The sequence below is a fragment of the Vulpes lagopus genome, chromosome 10, assembly GCF_018345385.1.
Source record: "Vulpes lagopus strain Blue_001 chromosome 10, ASM1834538v1, whole genome shotgun sequence".
In the NCBI taxonomy this organism is placed as follows: domain Eukaryota; kingdom Metazoa; phylum Chordata; class Mammalia; order Carnivora; family Canidae; genus Vulpes; species Vulpes lagopus.
Window position 1 is genome coordinate 25,815,168 of NC_054833.1, and position 22,662 is coordinate 25,837,829.

Consider the following 22,662-nt stretch of genomic DNA (forward strand, 5'->3'; position numbering starts at 1 on the left):
TCACCATCGGGCACACAAGGTGCTTTCACCGACCCCCACCCCAGCCTGCCTCCTCTCCTCTCATGGACACCTTCTCACTTGAGCTGAAAACAAGGGCTTGACATCTTATGAAATATGGGTCAAGGGAGCCGTTTTCTGTTTTATAATTGGTTACCTAAAAGAATGATTTTAGTTTAGTTACTATTTTCTTTGTTTTACCCGCTGAAGTAGCCACAAAGGTATCATTTAAAAATAAAGAAGTGGTCATTTATTACTAGTATTCTATTGTTGTTCTTAGTGTGACCTTTCAATACAGTTCAGAGTTAAAAGCCTTAAATTTCTAAATGTTAGAGAGCAGTGTTTGACTAATTTGTTTAATTTGTCATGGAGGTAGCTTTACCATGGTGGCATTACTTAATCTTGGAATTAGAATATAATGATTTTTTTTTTACTTTGTTAATAGACACAGTTTCTATCTAAGAGGACTCTACTCATGTAGACTTCCCTTTTTTTCTTTTTCTTAAGATTTTATTTATTCATGAGAGACACAGAGAGAGAGAGGCAGAAACATAGGCAGAAGGAGAAGCAGGCTCCATGCAGGGAGCCTGATGCGGGACTAAATCCCGGGACCCACAGGATGATGCCTTGAGCCAAAGGCAGATAGATGCTCAACCACTGACCCACCCAGGCATCCCACTGGCAGATCTTAAAGGAGAGAAACAGTAGGGTCTTTTTTCTTATCATTTTGGCTGTACAGTATTATAGAATATCAAAATAAAGAACCCCTGAAAGTAATGGAAGTCATGGGGTCATTACGATCCCTATCCTACAACCTGAGGGAGGTTGTCTGTGATGAAGCTAGTCACATAAATACTCCTTAATATTCAAGGAGCTCAGGAAGTAGAATGCTGTAGCTGGTTTGTTCTCACCTCTCTCCACAGAGTGGGCATTTTAAAGGTTGGTGTCTTCCATCATTTCTTCTCCAATAACCTCTTTGCCAAGCAGATGCATTCTAGCCTCTTGCCAGATGGCTCCATGTCTCTGTGCTGGGCTGTAATCATTTAAAACTCTCTGTCTTGGAAATAATATATTCTTTTCCCTTTCTTTGCTCCAGAAAGTGTTCTCTATTTCCATTAGTAGTACCACTATCCTGTCTCAAAATTTGGTCTATTTTGTTCATCATTTGAACCAATTGACTCTTCCTCTGGAGTATTTCATTAGCACTATTTGGTTACCAAACAGTTTTAGAATAGTGATTATTATTCAAGTAGTAGGCTAAAATTGAATTGTATTGAATTAATTTTAGTACCTTAAAATGTTATTGAAACTTAATTTATTAGTGCATTTCATCAGTGGAGTTGGGAATAGGAACAAGTTTGAGTGGATGAACTTTATCACTGACTCACACTAGTCACTGGTACTGAGAAGCTGCATTGAAAGCATATGAATGAATTTTTGCCCATCATTATTCCAAGAAATAAATTTAGAGCATATTCCACATGGATGATGGGTATGTTGATTTGTCTTATATAAGAGAGTATGTGTATTCTCTCTATACGCACAAACCTAATCTATAGGATTATATTGCTCTAATTATCTTATTCTTATTACCTCTTGCTTCCTAGTATGAATCTTAAACTTTATCTGGACTTACTTATATATCTTGAATATCCATCTAGTTGCTTGCCTTATGTGTTTGCTTCTTTCTTCTCATTTTCATTTGTTAAGAATTTTCCATTGGGGGCCTGAGTAGCTTAATTGGTTAAGCACCTGACTATTGATTGCAGCTCAGGTCATGATCTCAGGGTCATGAGGTGGAGCACTGCATTAGGCTTCACACTCAGTGGGGAGTCTACTTCTCTTTCTCTCCGTCTCACCTCCTCACCCCTCTCGTGCTCTTTCTCTCTCTTAAATAAATAAATAAATAAATAAATAAATAAAAATAAGTAAATAAATAAATAATCTATCTTCAAAAAAATAATTTTCCAATGCTTTGAGACCTGGTATAGATTTTATCTCTTCTGGTATGCATGCTGGTTTCAGATTGGACAGAAATAAGGGCTCCATTCATTGCTTACTTGGAACATTTAATGTGAACCATGCTTGTAATACCTTTATTTGATTTCAAGCTATTTATGGAACAGTGTGTCAAATTTTCTCTCTTGCATAACATCTTGCACATAGTGTATACTGAATAAATATTTGTTTAATAGAAATGTTTTTCTTTTTTGGAGATATTTAGCAGATAATAAGCCTCTTGGTTATAAACAACAGAAAACAAATCTAGCTCTTTTTTAAAAGAAGAAGAGATTTATTGGAATCATGCTTCTATATTCTAAGGAATCTAAGATAAAGTTGAAGGATGAACTGGGTCTCAGGGCAGTTCTGGGAATCTTACCAGCAGGAAATCACGAATCTTTGATTTAGTGTGAAAGATTTAGACCATTAGTCTAAATGCCTTCTACTTCCCAGACTCTGTATCTCTCAATTCAAAATCTGATTGGCCCAACTTTGGTGGCTTCTCTACCTAAGGCCCGTCATAGTGGACACATGGCTGCTTAGACATGGAAGGCCACACCTGTGGCTGCTTGGATGTTGAAGGCTATTTCCTCCATGGATAGTTCTCTGAATAGAGAAATCAGAAATAAATTATGACAGTTGTCTATTTTAGCAGTATTGTGAACTTAGGAAAACTGAGGAAGTTTTGAACATTTTATGGCTTTAATAAATTGCAGGTGGCTTCAGGTACATACAATTTACAATGTTATAATTGTCTTTTGATGACTGATTTCACGGGAACTACTCCTTGCTCATATCTTAATTTTGTCATTTGTGATACTCAATCACTAATTCAGGAATCTCCTAGTTCTGAAATGATTAGATCAGAGGAAAGAAAAGGAATCACAATATTAATAAGTATATTTTGTTTCAAACATTAGCAAATAACGATCATAGCTACATATTTACTCTAGTTCTATGAATTTGACCACAGCAGAAAATTTTCTGCTATAAAATATCCAAATTTACTTGTAGGTATTATTTCTGTAATACCAGAAGCCTGTATTAATACCAGAAGCCTGTATACCTGAAAGAAGTAATTTTACATGAAAGTTTTAAGAGAGCACCAGTTGGTTAGCTTTCCAAAGGGAACAGGAAGAAAATATTGGAAAATATGTGTTTCAAAAGAAAAAAATAAATCTTTATTTTGGTCATTGAGATCCAATATTGAAGTAAAGTAATACATTCATATAAAGATGACTACATAAAGAATAAAAAAGTTCAAGGAACAAAAATATTGCCCAAGTACTGGGCCACTGTATAGCATTAGGCAGTCTACCAGAGATAATGATTAAAAAATCTTTGGTTGAGAAAATTCTCTTAAGGTCCTAGAAGAGATTTCAGTTTTATGTACTGGTTCTTCCTCTGTCATTTTAAAATTTTAATAATGGATTTATAATGACCTCTCAATCTATGGAACATTTAGATCCATATAAGTAAAAAGTAGATATCTTTCTTACTAAAAATATGGGTAAAGTATATGAATAAGCAATTCACTGAAAAAAAATATGGAGAGGCAATAAAAAAGTGCAAAGATGTTCAACTCTATGAATAACCAAGAAAATGAAAACTTAAGAGTGAAATATTTCAGACCTATCAGAATAAAAATTTAAAAGTGTAAGAAGAGAGGATGATGGCAGTGGAGTAGGAAGACTCTAAGTTCACTTCATCCCATGAATACAGCTAGATAACTATCAAATCATCCTAAATACCCCAGAAATTGACCTGAAGACCAGTAAAACAGACTCTGACTAACGATAGAGAAGAGGCCATATCAGAGAAGGTAGGAAGTGTGAAGACATGGTTTAGGGGAGAAACAGTTCGTGGCCACTGTCACAGAGAAGAGCAAGAGACAGACTAACACACAGTGAAGCACAGAAGGAGAAAATGAATCTGTATAGCACTTGGCTTGGAAAGTGAGAGAGATGGAATTTTCTAACTTCTGGCAACCAGCAGAGCTTAAAGCCTGGAGTTTTTGTAAAGATTTTATTTTTTAAAGTAATCTCTACATCTAGTGTGGAGCTCTAACTTACAACCCAGAGATCAAGAATCATATGCTGTACCAACTGACCCAGCCAGGTGTCCCTAAAGCCTTAAAATTTAAAAGGTTAGTGGACTTGGCTGGAATAGAGCCTGGAGGGCACTGTGTTGCTCTTAGAGTGAAAACTGGCAAAGAACTCACATACATAAAGCATGGAAACAGTATCTAAAAGAGTGCCTCGGGGAGCTTTAGTGGCTCGGTTGAGTATCTGCCTGGGATACTCAGAGGCTCCTGGGATCAAGTCCTACATTGGGCTCCCTGTCTCGAGGGGAGTCTGCTTCTTCCTTTGCCCCTCCCCCCACTTGTTCTCTCTCATTTCACTTGGTCTCTCTCAAATAAATAAATAAAATATCTCAAAAGAAAAAAAGAAAAGAGTGCCTGGGACACACAGCGAGCGTGTCCCAAAAATGTCATGTTCATGGACAGAACCCTCCAGGAACAAAGAACTGGCTGGCCCCATTTCCCTCTACTGCCTCTCAGCATAAGCACAGGGCCACCTGTGGGAACCAGCACAGCACTGACACTTGCCACCTAACATGCTTACATCAAGCCACCTCCCCCTGCCCCCACCATGCTCTGGCAGAACCACTTTCCCCAGTCTTGTTTCCTCAGTCCCAGTGCCACAGGTACCTCCCCCAGAAGACCGGCCCAAACCCTTGCTCACACTGTTTCTCCTGACCTGGGAGTTTTGTGAGGCCTCAGTTCTGGCAGTGGTAGCAGTATGTTTCATTTCACAAGGAGACTGAGCATACCTACTTTAAACATTCAGGCCAGGGACCAAACACTGCCCACAGCAGGCAAAGAGAGCCTCTGCAGATGTCCAGCCTGAAAGATACAGTGGCCAAGACAAAACAGCAGAGCACACACAGCACACATTGGAGACATGCCTGGAATCTCCAGGCCCTGGGGAATGGGGGATGATACAGAGTAAGGCACTAGAGGACCTCTTCTTTATAAGTCCATTACCCTCAAGAATAAGAGGCATAGCTGACTTTCTTAACACACATAAACAGGCACAGAAACTTAGGCAAAATGAGAAGACAGAGAAATTTATCTCATATGAAGAATGGGACAGGTCCATGACCAGAAATCTAAGTGAAACAGATACAAGTAACCTGCCTGGTGGGTATTTAAAGCATTGGTCATTAGGGTACTCATGAAAATAAAAGGAAAAGAATGGGAGACTCTTAACACAGAGATAAGAAATAAAGAATAACATTAGGAAACATGCTGAATAGAATGAAGAGCAGGCTGGAAGAAGCAGAGGAATGAGTTAATAACCTAGAAGACAGAGTAATGGAAAGTAATCAAGCTGAACAAAAGAGAAAAGGGAATTATGCAAATGAGAATAGACTTAACTCAGTGAATTCCTCAAATGTAATAACATTTGTATCATCGTAGTCACAGAAGAAGAAAAGAGAGAAAAGAGGACAGAAAATTTATTTGAAGAAATAATACCTGATAACTTTCCTAATCTGGAGAAAGAAACAGGTAACCAAATCTAGGAGGCAGACAAAACTCCCCCCAAAAATCAACAAAAGCAGATCCACACCAAGATGTATTATAATGAAAATGGCAAATTATAGTGATAAAGAAAAAAAATTAAAAGAATCAAGACAAAAGAAGACAGTAACATACAAGGGAAACTCCATAAAACTAGCAGGGGATTTTTTAACAGAAACTTTGCAAGCCAGAAGAGAGTGGCATGATATATTCAAAGCACTGAATGGGGAAAAATCTACAGCTAAAAATACTCTGTCCCATGAGGCTATTCCCAAACAAAAACTAAAGGAGTTGTAACAATTATACTAGCCCTGAAAGAAATATTAAAGAGGACTCTGAGAAGAAAGGAAAGATCAAAAGTGATAATATGAAGATAGAAAACAAAACCAGTAAAAATGAATATTTCTATAAAGAATTAGCCAAGGAACTCACAAAATAAGAAGATATAAAATATGACAACGTATACCTAAAATATAGGGAAGAGAGACAGAAAGAATGACTTCAAAATTAAATGACCATCAACTTAATATAGACTACTATTTGCTGAAGAGTTTATATACCAATCTAATGGTAACCATATATCAAAACCCACTAATAAATATGCAAAGAATAAAGAGAAAGGAATCCAAATATATCACTAAATAAAATCAGCAAAACATGAAAGAGAGAAAGGCAAGAAATGATCAAAGAAAAACCAGAAACAACCAGAAAACAAAATCACAAGGAATACATATTGTCAGTAATTACTTTGAATGTTAGTAGACTAATTAAAAGACATAGGGTGACAGAATGGTTGAAATAACAAGATCCATCTGTATGCTGCTTCAGATATAAAGACACTTGCAGATTGAAAGTGAAGGGATAGAGAAACATCTATCATGCAAATGGATGTCAACAGGAAGCATGAGTAGCAATACTTATATCGGACAAAATAGACTTTAAAACAGACTGTAACAAGAGGCAAAGAAGGACACTGTATATTAATAAAGGAGACATTCAAACAAGAAGATCTAATAATTGTAAAAATCTATGCACCCCAACATAGCAGCACCCAAATACATGAAATAGTTAATAAAAAATAAAGGAATTAATAATAGAATAATAGTAGGGGACTTTAACACTGCACTCACATCAAAGGATAGATCATCTAAACAGAAAATCAATAAGGAAACTGTGGCTTTGAATGACACACTGGCCAGTTAGATTAAACAGGTATATTCACAACATTCCATTTGAGAACAGTAGAATTTTTCAAGTGCAGATAGAACATTCTGTGGAATAGATCATGTATTAGACCACAAAACAAGCCTCAGCAAATTAAATTCTGAGTCAACCATGTGTCTTTTCTGACCACAATGCTAGGAAACTATAAAATCAACCACAAGAAAAAAATGTATAAAAACCCAAATATATGGAGGATAAATAATAATTGAACTAAACCATGAACAAGTCAAACAGGAAATAAAGGAAGAAATAGTACATGGAAACAAGTGAAAATATAATGTTGATGGTACTGGTACACCTGGGTGGCACAGTTGGTTGGGCAACTGACTCTTGGTTTCAGGTTGTGATCTCAGGGTCATGAAATTGAGTCCTGCTTCAGGCTTCATGCCCAGTGTGGAGTCTGCTTGAGATTGTCTCCTTCTCCCTCAGCTCCTCTCCACGATAAATGAATGAATGAATGAATGAATGAATGAGGGAGGGAGGGAGGAAGGAAGGAAGGAAGGAAGGAAGGAAGGAAGGAAGGAAAAATAATAATCTTTAAAAAACATAACCTAAACCAGAAAACTCAAAATGGTCCAAAACCTAATCTGGAGGTAGGGCTGTAGCAAAAAATGTTTCTAAGAGGGAAGTTTGTAGCAATACAGGCTTACCTCATGAAGCAAGAAAAACTCAGTTAAATAACCTTATACCTAACGTAGCTAGAAAAAGAACAACAAACAAAACCTAAAACCGGAAGGAAAGGAAAATAATAAAATTTAGAGCAAAAATAAATGATATAGAAACTAAAGGTACAGTAGAAGACATAGCAAGAAAGTGGCCATCTGCAAGCTGGGAAGAGCTCTCAACCACAACCAAACTGACTTGGACTCCTCAGTCTCCACAGATCTCAGTATCTATTTTTAAAGCCACCTAGTCTGTGGTATTTTCTCATGGCAGCATGAGCTGGTAATTGGTACCCAGAAGTGGGATTCTGCTGTAACAAATACCTTAAGGTGTGGCATTGGCTTTGCACCTGGGTAATGAGTTTTGAATTACAGTGAGGGAGCTTCTAAAGGTGATTCTAGTGAGAGCTCAGACAAGAAATAGTAATCCTGTGATATGTTTGGTTAAATAAAATATATTATCATAATTTCATCTGTTTATTTTCTTAATGTGGTTACTAAAAATTTTTAAATTTCTTATGTTTTCTTGTATTGGGCAGCACTGAAATAGAACTATATGTGTGAACATGGATAAATAGAAGAAACAGAATATTGATAATAGGTCATTCAGATCTGTGTTCAAGGACACTATTTTATAACTATATAAAATGTAAAAGCTTACAAAATAATACTATACATTTTATATATGTGTGTTTGTGATAAAACAAGACTAATGGAATGCGGAGTGTAGGAGAGATTTACTTTTAGGAAGGAGGAAAACAGAAACAAGAAGGGATACATAAAATTTCAGTTGCATCATTTAAAAGAAACTGTGAAGAGAAATTTACATCCTGTAAATACTTGACATAGGGTGATAGGGCGACGAGTGTATTTATTTTTTATATCTTTATGCTTTTCCATGTGTTTGAAATAAGTAAGTATAATAAATAGTCATTATCTCTAATTCTTGAAATATTTCTAAAAGAATTTTGCATTTTTGGATGCTTAAACTAAGAAATGGTAGAGTCTGTGAAATTACTTATGCAAAGTCACAAAACAAATAGCCAAAGTGCAATTCAAAACCATCTTTCTTGTTCCAAAGCTCATAGCACTTCTTTGTCTAATCCGATCCTGTGATATAAAGGTGAAATGTAAACAACCACATGAACTACAGGCTTCTCTGACCTCCCTGTGACTTTTCCCCTTCTCCCAGTGCCAGGCACACATGCAGCTCTGCACAACGTGCATGCACACGCTCAGACACATATGTGTGTATACACCATCCTTTCTGAAAGAATATGTGCTCTTTAGTCTCAGGCTTGGGCCAAAACTGGTGGTGTCTGGTTAGCTTTATTTCCTTTCTGTGTCCATGTAGGGAGACTTCCTACACATTGTTCAGGGATTATGGGCTCAAGGAGGGTTCTAAAATACAATATGCTAAAGTGATAGTTTTTAGTTCTCTTTTCCTAAAGGTGCTTGTTAATCCTTTTTGTTTCTTCTTAGAAATGCCTATGTGAAGAGTATATGAGTAGTTCTACTGGTTAAGGCATTGTTTGTATCTTTGACCACTAAAGACATTATTTGTTGTGTTCCTCTTTATATAGAGATCTTACAAATGAAGGGAAAAAAAAACTTTCCAGAAAATAAAGTGCAAAGTTAAAAATATTTTAAATTTAAAACCAAATGCTTGCATTAACTACTTCTATGGGCTAAAAATAATAGCTAACATTAGCTAAATGCTTAATGTGTTAAGCATTATTATAGCTCCAATTTATAGATGAGGAAACAAAGGCATAGAGAAGTTAAGTAGTAAATTGCCTAAGGTAACCAGCTAGTGAGGGGCAGGGCTGAGTAAGAGACAATGTTGAGGTCAAATGCTGCCTTTATTGGTTAAAGTTTTTTAGGCTAGACTGCCCCAAATGATCTTTCTTCTCCACTCCTATATCTGCTGTATATCCAATGTGTCTGGAATTATCTATATACTGCTTTGTATTTTTATTTTAGTTTTTACTTGTTTCAGTTTTGAAATCGATTATAAGTATGTGGGAACGAAGATAGAAAGATTTCCTTGTATTAGCTACAGTAGCTTAGGGAGCATGTGAGTGGTAGGCATTCAGTATATTCTTGTATATCAGCTAATTTTCATTAAAGTTGTGGCTGCCCAAACCAAGTACCTAAAATTGATTGTCATGCTGCCAAGAAATTCCAAAGTACTATCTAAATTTCTAGTAAATCTTACCAGTATTAACTCTATTAAATTCTTCCTTGAGGAAATTCATTTAAATTTTGTGGTTGTAATTAGAAAATACACTAGACGCTGGAGTACACTTTTATTTTCATGATTTAACTTCAACTCTGTTGTATGAATTGTGCATAGCTGAGCAAATGTGTCTTTGTATGCTGCCTTTTCTATTTTTTCTTTGTTTTGTAAATATTTATTTATTCATGAGTGACACAGAGAGAGGCAGAGACACAGGCAGAGGGAGAAGCAGGCTCCCTGCAAGGAGCCTGATGTGAGACTCGATCCCAGGACTCCGGGATCACATCCTGAGCTGAAAGCAGATGCTCAACCGCTGAGTCACCCGGGCGTCCTTGTGTTTTCTATCTTTGAAATAAATTAAAATATGCATTTCCAAGCTTCCTGAAAGGATTGTCAGGTCTCTTATTTTCACCTTCCTTTCCATTTAAACCTATTTTTGTTTTTTGGGTTTATGTTTTTAGAACAGTTTTAGATTTTCGGTAAAATTGAGAGGAAGGTCTAGAGATTTACCATATACTCCTTGCCCTGACACATATGTATAGCCTCCCCCATTATCAGCATCACTTCCCAGAATGGTACATTTGTTATAATTGATGAGCCCACATTGGTGTGTCATAATCATCCAAAGTCAGTAGTGTATGTGAAGGTTTCCTCTTGGTATTATCCATTCTGTGGGTTTGGACAAATGCATAATGACATGTGTTTATCATTGTACACAGTATTTCCATATCAGAGAGTTCTCTGCCCATCCATCGTTCTCCCATCACTGCTGGCAACCACCAGTCTTTTTGTTGTCTTCATAGTTTTGTTGTTTCCAGAATGTAATATGGTTGGAATCACACAGTACGTACCCACTTCTATGTGAAGTTTGGCTTCTTTCACTTAGTCATGTGCACTTGAAGTTCTTCATGACTTTTCAGGGATAACTCTCTTCTCTATGGCTCTGAATACGGTTCCATTGTGTGAATGTACCACAATTTATTCATTTGCTTACCGAAAGACACCTTGGTGGCTTCCATGTTTTGGCAGTTAGGAGTAATTGATCTAAACATCTGTATACAGGTATTTATGTGGACATAAGTTTTCAGCTCCTTTGGGTAAATACCAAGGAATGTGATTGCTGGATTGTGTTGTATATGTTCAGTTTTGTAGGAAACTGTCAACTGTCTTCCAAAGTGGCTGGACCATTTTGCATCATATATTCTTCATAGCACACTATTTCCAAAGTCCCATAGTTTTCTTATAGCTGTGCAATCTCTTTTTTCTTAAATCCAAAACACTTTTCTGTCTCTTCTCACCTGAATAGAACTTAAGTATCGATGGTATTCCCACAGTTCCAGCTTGGACCTTCTTTTCTCAGTTTTACAGAATTTAGAGGAATGGTCTTTTCCAACCACATACTTTAATGCACAGTTTCTGTTTTGATGATTGCTGAAGTTATATCTCTGTTCCATATCACTTGATGAAAACTCCAGTCCCATAAAGCTATGCCTATGGGCCACTTTTACCTTGGCTATTCCATTGGCATCGGAACATTAACATATCAAAACCAAATTTATATTAGCAACTATGTGTCTACACATTATTTCTCAAATTCCCTTTCTAGGTGAGCACACTTTTCTCATTGCCCAAACAGATGCTTGGGGTCTTCTTTGAGTCTGCCTTTACTCTCCTTTCTCTCATGTGAGAATCCTCAAGTGTGCTCACATCTCTTTCCTCATTTTCTTTCAAGTCTACCTCTCTTATTCTTAGTCCCACTCACATCCTCTTTTGTTCTACTTTGATGAGGAGGATGCTCTACCTAGCTGCTTTCCTGCTGGCAGTCTTTGGTACCTTTTCTCTTACATCTTAGAGTCTATTGTCAGAATATGGTTTGGTTGATCATTCCCTATTAATATCTGATTTTGTTAGCCCTTGTGGCAACTACCAGTGATTCTCCCCCTGCCTCAGAATAAAGCCAAATGCCTGCTGTGGTTTGCAAGCTCCTCAAACAGTCTTTTCTCTTGCTGCTCCTTACAGATTTTCCTGCTTGTGCTCTGTGCTCTCTGGCCTCCTATTCATACTCCTCCTGTTCCTTTTCCATGGAATGTACTTGCTTTTCTCTTTGCCTCATCAACTTACACTTAGCACTCAGCCTTAAGTGGCGGTTCTTCTCTTCTCCCTGTGCCCCCACCTGGATTTTTTTTGTTCCTCTTACATGTTCCCCATGGAGCCTGAGCAATACTTTGGTTACAATACTTCTACCACATTGTTTCATAACTATAGTAGTCTCCCTTACCTGTGGTTTTGCTTTCCATGGGTCTGTTAACCTGGGGTGAGCCACAGTCAGGAAGCAGAAGATCCTTCTGACTTATCATCAGAAGGTCACTGTAGCCTAATACTACATCATATGGCTACATCATTTATCTCACTTCATCTCATCAAGTAGGCATTTTATCATCACAAGAAGGGTGAGTAGAGTACAATAAGAGCTTGAGAGAAAGACTACATTCACATAAATTTTATGACAATGTATTATAATTCTATTTTATTACTAGTTATCGTTAATCTCTTACTGTGCCTAATTTATATGTCAAGTTTTATTATTGGTATGTATATATATGAAAAAACATAGTCTGTCTGTAGTTACAGGCATTCACTGAGGGCTTAGGAATATTCCCCTGCAAAGAAGGGGTTCCTACTGCATTTCATTCTGACTTCTCCATCCCTGTGAAGTGCTGTGTCCCCTTCGCTTCTGGATGTGAGTCTCCAGCACAGGCTAAATGTGGTTGGTTATTTGCAGACATTTTTCTAGGATAGTGGTTCATACTTAGGGGTGATTTTTTCTCCCAGAGTACATTAGCAGTGTCTTAAGACATTTTTGATAGTTATTACTGGTGAGACCATGGTGTTATCATCTAGTGGGTAGGAGCTGGGAATGCTGCACAGGAGACTTCCTACCACATTATCCAGCCCCAAGTGGCAGTAGTGCTGAGATTGAGAAACCCTGCTCTAGGATGAAGTGCAAACTTTAGGGTACTAAAAAAAAAGACTTTTCATAACAAAAAGATGAATTGGATTTGGAGTTTTAAAGTGATGTATATATATAAATTTGTAGTATCAAGCAACTTAATTTTCAGTCTAAACTGGTTTGGTTCTTTTTATGGCCTATTGTTAACATTTATTCAGATTTTGTGTTGTGGGAAAAACACATGAGTCCAGTGCTTATTAAGGGGTTATCAGCTACCTGCAGTAATTTAAGCATGTAAAGTGAAAAATATAGTGGAATAAACTCTTTGTTTGAGAAGCTTTTTCATTTACTTTTTCTTATTTTAACTGTGCGTAGTAACAGGTGAATACCCAAGCAGTTTTTTGGAGATGTGGGAGTGAGTGATGTCCTTTTTTAAGCTCTTTTTTTTTTTAAATTTTTAATTTTTTTCTTTTTTAAGCTCTTAAAAAGAATTTAACTATAAAATCCTCAGAAAAGGTCAAAAGTAATAAACTTTTTGTCTTATGTAGATTAGCAAATGATGAAAACTCTAGTGCTACCCTGCACAGTCACACACCAGTTCAAACACACACACGTGTAACTACCAGCAGTAATCTCATACATTTGTATACTCTTGGCTCTCTTTAGCCAGATGTCTGCTACAGTGCCAGATACATAGTCCATGCTGATCCATCAAAATATACAGGGCTCCTCAGAGGGATTCCATGCCTACATGACAAATTGAGTGGGTACAGAAGATCCATTTCAACTAAATAGACTATTTTTATTCAGTAAATTTAAAATTTTGCGTAGGTATTAAATTTGAAGAGCTTACTAATACACTGTAAAATTAGGATGTTGAAGGATAAATTTTTGCTGATGTTCGAACAAAATGGGACTAATCTACAAAACCATGTAATGGGAAAACAAAATACCTACCACACTTACACATTTTAGTGTGTGTTTAAATAAAGACAGAAGACATCACAGTAAAAGGTTTGATTCTTCAGTCCAGGATTCACTATGAAGTATGATCTCCTGTTTTATAATTCAGTTTTCAAAGAAAAATTCTGAGTTGGAAATTTGAGTAGGAGAAAGTAAGACACATTTTAGGAAATGTTTGGAAAAAGAGGTAATGACTCATATTCTTAAATAGTACCTGTTGTAGTAATTTCAGAATAAAAGTTTCACCTACAAATAACGATTTACAAAGTTATTTACGTGAATATAACCAGAAGAGAATGGAATAAACGCTTATAGTTCTCCAAATTTAATTGCATTTTCTCCTAATCTTTTTCAGAATTCTACAGAAATTTTGGAATACTCATCGGATAGTGAAAAAGAGGATGACTCAGAGAATGTCTTCTTTATTGATTCAGAATCCTCTCCCAAACAACATGTAGATTTTGGATCTGATAATAGACAGATGATGGAGAAACCAATGAAGCAGAGGGTGAAATCTGCGGAGACCATTTTGTACACACCCCAGAAACAGAAGTTTCCAAGGACTCCAGAAACATTGGCAAAGAAGAAGAAGCTTCTAAGGTTAGATTATACCTTTTTAAAATATCTTTTAAAAAAAAATTCTTCATACATATGGAGGATATAAAAAATAGTAAAAGGGATTATAGAGGAAAGGAGAGAGAATGAGTGGGAAATATTAAAGCAGACAGAACATGAGAGACTACTAACTGGGAAACGAACAAGGGGTAGTGGAAGGGGAGGTGGGCGGAGGTATGGGGTGACTGGGTGACGGGCACTGAGGGGGGCACTTGATGGGATGAGAACTGGGTGTTATATGTTGGCAAATCGAACTCCAATAAAAATATACAAAACAAAAGTTTTTACTTTAAAAATCCAAATATCTAAGATATTAATTTAAAAATTATTAACTGGTTTACCTGGCGAGGAAAATTGACAGCATAGAATTGTAACTTTGATAAGAAATTATAGATTATTTTTACAAATGTGGTTATAGAGATTGTCAACGGAACACTAGCAAATACAAAGATACATGAAAGAGCAAAGAGGGATTCCTGGGTGGCTCAGCGGTTGGGCATCTGCCTTTGGCTCAGGGCGTGATCCTGGAGTCTCAGGATCCAGTCCCACATGGGGCTCCCCGCACGGAGCCTACTTCTTCCTCTAGCTGTATCTCTGCCTCTCTCTATGTCTCTCATGAATAAATAAATAAATAAATAAATAAATAAATAAATAAATAAATAAATAAATAAAAAAATACTATTAAAAAAAAAAGAGCAAAGATGCACAGATAGGAAACTATCTGTATTTTTCAGTATGTATATGAATAATCACTAGGGCTAGGGCATGGAGGGTCGACCAGGATGTGTGAAGAGGCTTGGTGTATGCCTTTATAAGAGCCATGTCCCAGCCCTGTGTAACACATGGTCTCTTTTGTTTTAAATTAGAACAAAACAATGAAAACAAAATTTCTTTTTTTTTTAAATTCAGATTGCCAGCATATAGTATAATACATAGTGCTCATCCCTTCAAGTGCCCCCCTCAGTGCCCATCACCCAGTCACCCCAACCCCCCCCCCCCCACTTCCCCTTCTGCAACCCTTTGTTCATTTCCGAGTTAGGAGTCTCTCATGGTTTGTCTCCCTCTCTAATTTTTCCCACTCAGTTCTCCTCTTTTCCCTTATAATCCCTTTCACTGTTTCTTATATTCCCCATATGAGTGAGGCCATATAATGTTTGTCCTTCTCTGATTGACTTACTTCACTCAGCATGATACCCTCCAGTTCCATCCATATCGAAGCAGATGGTGGGTATTCATCCTTCCTGATGGCTGAGTAATATCCCATTGTATACATAAACCACATCTTCTTTATCCACATTCATCTTTCGATGGACACCGACGCTCCTCCACAGTTTGGCTATTGTGAACATTGCTGCTGTGAACATTGGAGTGCAGGTGTCCCGATGTTTCACTGCATCTGTATCTTTGGGGTAAATCCCCAGCAGGGCAATTCCTGGGTCGTAGGGTAGCTCTATTTTTAACTCTTTGAGGAAACTCCACACAGTTTTTAAGAGTGGATGTACGAGTTCACATTCCCACCAACAGGGCAAGAGGGTTCCCCTTTCTCCACATTCTCTCCAACATTTGTTGTTTCCTGCCTTGTTAATTTTCCCCATTCTCACTGGTGTGAGGTGGGATCTCATTGTGGTTTTGATTTGTATTTCCCCGATGGCCAGTGATGCGGAGCATTTTCTCATGTGCATGTTGGCCACGTCTATGTCTTCCTCTGTGAGATTCCTGTTCATGTCTTTTGCCCATTTCATGATTGGATTGTTTGTTTCTTTGCTGTTGAGTTTAATAAGTTCTTTATAGATCTTGGATTCTAGCCCTTTATCTGATACGTCATCTGTAACTATCTTCTCCCATCTGTAGGTTGTCTTGTAGTTTTGTTGACTGTATCCTTTGCTGTGCAGAAGCTTTTTATCTTAAGTCCCAAGAGTTCATTTTTGCTTTTGTTTCTCTGGTCTTCATAGATGTATCTTGCAAGAAGTTGCTGTGGCCAAGTTCAAAAAGGGTGTTGCCTGGGTTCTCCGCTAGGATTTTGATTGACTCTTGTCTCACATTTAGATCTTTGATCCATTTTGAGTGTATCTTGGTGTCTGGTATAAGAGAATGGTCTAGTTTCATTCCTCTGCATGTGGATGTCCAGTGTTCCCAGCACCATTTATTGAAGAGACTGTCCTTTTTCCATTGGATAGTCTTTCCTGCTTTGTCGAATATTAGTTGACCATAGAGTGGAGGGCCCATTTCTGGATTCTCTGTTCTGTTCCATTGATCTGTGTGTCTGTGTTTGTGCCAGGACCACACTGTCTTGATGACCACAGCTTTGTAGCACAACCTGAAATCCAGCATTGTGAGGCCCCCAGCTCTGGTTTTCTTTTTCAACATTCCTCTGGCTATTCAGGGTCTTTTCTGATTCCACACAAATCTTAAGATGATTTGTTCCAACTCTGTGAGAAAGTCCATGGTATCTTGATAGGGATTGCATTGAACGTGTAAACTGCCCTGGGTAACATTGACATTTTCACAATATTTATTCTTCCAATCCATGAGCATGGAATGTTTTTCCATCTCTTTGTGTTTTCCTTAATTTCTTTCAGAAGTGTTCTGTAGTTTTTAGGGTATAGATCATTTATCTCTTTGGTTAGGTTTATTCCTAAGTATCTTATGCTTTTCGGTACAATTGTAAATGAGATTGACTCCTTAATTTCTCTTTCTTCAGTTTCATTGTTAGTGTACAGAAATGCCACTGATTTCTGGGCATTGATTTTGTCTCATGCCACACTGCCGAATTGCTATATGAGTTCCAGCAATCTTGGGGTGGAGTCTTTGGGTTTTCTATGTATAGTATCATGTCATCTTCGAAGAGGGAGACTTTAACTTCTTCTTTCCCAATTTGAATTTGAATGCCTTTTACTTCCTTTTGTTGTCTGATTGCTGAGGCTGGGACTTCTAGTACTATGTTGAATAGCAGCGGTGAGAGTGGACATCCCTGTCTTTTTCCTGACCTTAGGGGAAAGGCTCCCAGCGTTTCCCCACTGAGAGTGATATTTGTTGTGGGCTTTTCATATATGGTTTTTAAGATGCTGAGGAATGTTCCCTCTATCCCTACATTCTGAAGAGTTTTGATTAGGAATGGATTCTGCATTTTGTCAAATGCTTTCTCTGCAGCTATTGAGAGGATCCTGTGGTTGTTGTTTTTTCCCTTGTTGTGTGATCTATCACATGTACGACTGTTGAACCACTCTTGCAGCCTGGGGATAAATCCCACTTGGTCATGGTGAATAATCTTCTTAATGTACTGTTGGATCCTATTGGCTAGTATCTTGGTGAGAATTCTTGCATCTGTGTTCATCAAGGATATTGGTCTATAATTCTCCTTTTTGTTGGGGTCTCTGTCTGGTTTTGGGATCAAGTTAAGCCTGGCCTCATAAAATGGGTTTGGAAGTATTCCATCCCTTTCTATCCTTCAGAACAGCTTTAGTAGAATAGGTATTGTTTCTTCTATAAACGTTTTATAGAATTCCCCTGGGAAGCCATCTGGCCCTGGACTTTTGTGTCTTGGGAGATTTTTGATGACTGCTTCAAGTTCCTCCGTGGTTATTGGCCTGTTTGGGTTTTCTTTTTCTTCTTGTTCCAGTTTTGGTAATTTGTGGCTTTCTAGAAATGCATCCATTTCTTCTAGATTGCTTAATTATTTGGCATACAGTTGCTTTTAATATGTTTTTTAAAAGCATATGTATTTTCTTGGTATTGGCTGTAATCTCTCCCCTTTTGTTCGTGTTTTTATTAATTTGAATTTTTTCCTTTTTAATAAGACTGGCTAGGGGTTTATCTATTTTATTAATCTTTCAAAACCAGTTCCTGATTTTGTCAGTCTGTTCTACAGTTCTTCTGGTCTCTATTTCATGGAGTTCTGCTCGAATCTTTATTGTCTCTCTTCTCCTGCTTGTTTTGGGCTTTATTTTCCGTTCTTTCTCTGGTTCCTTTAGTTGAGAGGTTAGCTTGTGTATTTGAGTTTCTTCCAGGTTTTTGAGGGAGGCTTGTATTGCGATGTATTTCCCTCTGAGGACCGCTTTTGCTGTATCCCAAAGATTTTGAACAGTTGTATTTTCGTTTTCATTAGTTTCCATGAATCTTTTAAATTCTTCTCTAATTTCCTGGTTGATCCATTCATGTTTTAGTACGATGCTCTTTAACCTCCATGTGTTTGAGTTTCTTCCAAATTTCTTCTTATGATTGAGTTCCAGTTTCAAAGCACTGTGGTCTTAAAATATGCAGGGGACAATCCCAATCTTTTGGTATTGGTTGTGACCTGATTTGTGACCCAATATGTGGTCTGTTTTGGAGAAAGTTCCATATGCACTTGAGAAGAATGTGTATTTAGATGAAAAGTTCTGTATATATCTGTGAAATCTATTTGGTCCAGTGATTCTTTCAAGGCCCTTGTTTCTTTGGTGATGGTCTGCTTAGAAGATCTGTCATTTGCAGAAATTGCCATGTTGAAGTCTCCCAGTATTAGTGTATTATTATCTATGTATCTTTTTACTTGGGTTATTAATTGGTTGATACACTTAGCAGCTCCCATATTTGGAGCATAAATATCCATGATTGTTAGGTCCTCTTGTTGGACAGACCCTTTGAATATAATCTAGTGTCCCTTTTCATCTCTTACTACAGTCTTTGGGATAAACTTTAATTTATAGGAGGATTGCTACCACAGCTTTCTTTGGAGGACCATTTGAGGGGTAAATGGTTCTCCATCCCTTCATTTTCAGGCTGGAAGTGTTCTTAGGTCAAAAATGAGTCTCCTGTAGACAGCATGTAGATGGGTCTTGCTTTTTTTATCCAGTCTGAAACCCTGTGTCTTTTGATGGGATCATTAAGCCCATTCATATTCAGAGTAACTATGGAAAGATATGAATTTAGTGTCATCATAATACCTATTCAGTTCCTGACTGTGTGAATTGTTTCCTTGTGCTCCCTCTTTCTTTTACGGTCCCCCTTAATATTTCCTGCAGGGCTGGTTTAGTGGTCATATATTCTTTCAGTTTCTGCTTATCCTGGAAGCTCTTTATCTCTCCTTCTATTCTGAATGAGAACCTTGCTGTGTATAGTATTCTTGGCTGCATGTTCTTCTCATTTAGGACCCTGAATATATCCTGCCAGCCCTTTCTGGCCTGCTAGGTCTCTGTGGAGAGGTCTGCTGTTAATCTGTTATTTCTCCCCATATAAGTTAGGGATCTCTTGTCTTGAACTGCTTTAAGAATTTTCTCTTTATCTTTGAAATTTGGAAGTTTCACTGTTAAATGTCAAGGTGTTGAATGGTTTTTATTGAGTTTTTTGGGGGGGGGTCCTCTCTGTCTCCTGGATCTGCATGCCTGTTTCCTTCCCCAAATCAGGGGAGTTATCAGCTATGATTTGATCAGATACACTTTGTGGTCCTCTCTCTCTCTCAGCTTCTTCTGGAATCCCAATAAGATGAATATCCTACGTTCTGAAGCTATCGTTAATTTCCCTAAGCCTTTCCTCATGGGCTCTTAATTTTTTTTGTTTGTTTGTTTTTTTCCTCAACTTCCTTTCCATCACCTTGTCTTCTATGTCACTCAGTCTTTCTTCTACCTCATCAACCCTAGCAGTTAGAGTATCCAGTTTATTATTTTTTATTTTTTCAAAGATTTTATTTATTTATTCATCAGAGAGAGAGAGAGAGAGAGAGAGAGAGAGAGAGAGAGGCAGAGACACAGGCAGAGGGAGAAGCAGGCTCCATGCAGGGAGCCCAATGTGGGACTCAATACCAGGCTCCAGGATCACACCCTGGGCTGAAGGTGGCTCTAAACGGCTGAGCCACCTGGGTGGCCCTAGAGTATCCAGTTTAGACTGCATCTCAGTTAAAGTATGTTTAATTTCAGCCTGATTAGATCTCAGTTCTGTAGTAACAAAGTCTCTGGAGCCCTTTATGCTTTTTTCAGAGCCTCCAGTAACTTTATAATTGTGCTTCTGAATTGAATTTCTGAGCTCGTGTTTAAATCCCCATTCAGTAATTCTGAGAAAATTGCCTCTGGTTTACTTTTGTGTTAAATTCTTCCTTCTAGTCATTTTGTCCAATGTAGAGTGGCTGTATGAGCGAGCAGAGTCAAAAATATCAGCTATGACCTAAGTAAATTACACCCTAGACGATTTCAAGGAGCTCAGAGACCAGAAAATAAAAGATAAAGAAGAACATAATAAAACAAATGGACTATTAAATTGATAAACAAAATTTAAAATAAAATAGTGAAAATTAAAAAAAAAAAAAAAAGGAAAAAATGGGAGTGGTGAGGGCATGGTGGTGGAGAGAGAGAATATAATCTCCCCATGGGGATCTAGAGGGTTATCCTATTGGTTCTGAGTGTATTTTCTGTATGTTAGAAGATGCTCACCTCCAAATTTATATAAACCAGCAAACCTTTTATAAAGACCCAACTTCTGCCACAAAAACATAAAGAAGATAAAGAGTGGGGCAGAATGGGAAGGAAGAGAGATAGTCTCAGAGAATGAACCAATATGATGTTCTGGGTGTATTTTGGTCATGTGTTAGAAGTTACTGACTTCCTCCATTATAAACCAAAGGAAGACAGAAAAAAGAAAACAAAAACCAGTAACTCATATATCTCCCAAAATTAAATTGAATATGTTGTTTGGAATAAGTAAAAAATATATCTTAGACATGTAATGTAGAAATATGGAAATTAAAAAGGAAAAAGCTTAAAAACGGTACGGTAAAATATTGTAGTTAAGGTGGGAAAGGGAAAAAATATTGGAAATTTGTAACCCTGACATAAAAATGAGTAGTAATGAAAAAACAAAAAACAAAGAACCAACAATCTTTTGGTTCTATATTATTTTCCCTCAGTCCAGGAGCTTCCCAGTACTGCTTGTTCAGTAAACTTGCTCTTCCCTGTTCTTCCAGCTGGCCTTCTGGGTGAGGGCCTGCTGTGCTGATTCTCAGGTGTCTGTTCCTGGGTGGACATGCCCCGCCCTTTGCCAGGTTGTGGACTCAGTGTGAGCTGTTTACCGCGTTAGGCCTTTGTTCCCCAGAGGCCCTGCCTATCCCAGGTGAAAGGCAAAAAGAAGAGAAAAAAAAGTGGCGTCAGCCAGATCTCCAAGTCCGCAGCCAAGAGCTCCCCAAGAGTACTGACCCGCAGTGTCCCAGTTCCCAGCAGCCTAGGTGCTCCTGGGGGCAGGTGCAAGTCTACTGATCTGCTCAGTTTGCAGGGCGTCCAGCGGCAGGAGAGTTCTTCCTTTTCTGTGTCCTTCCTGCTTCCACATGTCCCAGGGTGAATGGAGGATAGCCAGCTTTGTCTGCTTCGATGCCTTGGGATTGAGGCCCCTTTACAGCTGGACCTGTACCCCCAGGAATTGCCTTTCCCAAAGAGACAGCCGCCTCCATTATTGCCAGGCTTTAGGGTAAAGGGAGCTCTGGAACCAGCCTGCGTGACCTATTGGCTTCTCCCAAATGCCCCGAAGTCTGCGTGCTCCAGCCGTTTGCCAAGTTGGGACTGTGGTTTGCAGGGAACTTTCTCCCAGTGGCCCCTATTCTTATAGTGTCTCTGTGAATGATTGAGGCTTCACTGCCCCTCCTGCAATTCTGCCCTACTTGCCTGCTAAGCACTTTTCAGTCAGGGAAGACTCAGGTGCGGGATTTTTAAAGTTCCTGCTTGTTCGGGGCTGGGCTTTCATGCCCTGGAGGCTTTCCTGGCTCCACTTTCGCCCGGCTCATTGGGGTTCCCCTCCCCCCACTTCATTTATTTTATTTTTTCTGCCTTCCTACCTTGTCAGAAGTGAAAACTTTTCTCTCTGTAGCATTCCAGCTCTTCTCTCTTTACATCTCAGGTCTAATTCATAGGTGTTCAGTGTGTTTTGAAAGTTATCTTGGTAAGTTTGTGGGACCAGATGAGTTGAGGACCCCAACTCTTCCGCCATCTTGCCTTGACTCGGCTGAAAACAAAATTTCAGTGAACATTGAAACCGTGGGAAGGAGTGCCATAAAAGCAAACTTAGTAGAGAGTTTCATGGAAAAAGGAGTTCAGTAGAAAGAGTAAATGTCACAATGAAAAACACAGGTTTGGGTCTGTTTAGGAAATATTTATGTCAAGAAAGGGCAGGTACGGTGCATACTGAGAACTCAATGGCAATGTTAGTGAACTAGCAGGGGAGGAAGCAAGGGACCCATGGCTCAAGGAGTTCCCAAGACATAAGGAGTAAGGACTGTACTGTGACTGGGATTCGAGTTGAGAATTGAGATACTGAGATTAGCTGCTAGTGGCTGAAAGGGATCTTTGGTTCAAAGAGATGTGAGAGGAAAGATGAGGCCTATTTAGAGAATAATGAGGAAGACTCTGTGGGAACAAAGTAGGATAATTGTTCTGTCAGTTTCCAGGACGGAAGTAGAGGAGGGGAGCCAGGG

At 38.2% G+C, this 22,662-nt stretch overlaps 1 protein-coding gene across 2 annotated transcripts in view; it reads left to right on the plus strand.

Annotated features, from left to right (window-relative positions):
- Positions 1-22,662, plus strand: part of SPIDR (scaffold protein involved in DNA repair) — a 436,460-nt gene that overhangs the window by 113,390 nt on the left and 300,408 nt on the right. For both annotated transcript variants that reach the window (XM_041770165.1, XM_041770164.1), the window contains exon 6: positions 13,975-14,219. In XM_041770165.1, the coding sequence (XP_041626099.1) occupies positions 13,975-14,219 (245 nt within the window). The remainder of the gene's footprint in view (positions 1-13,974; positions 14,220-22,662) is intronic.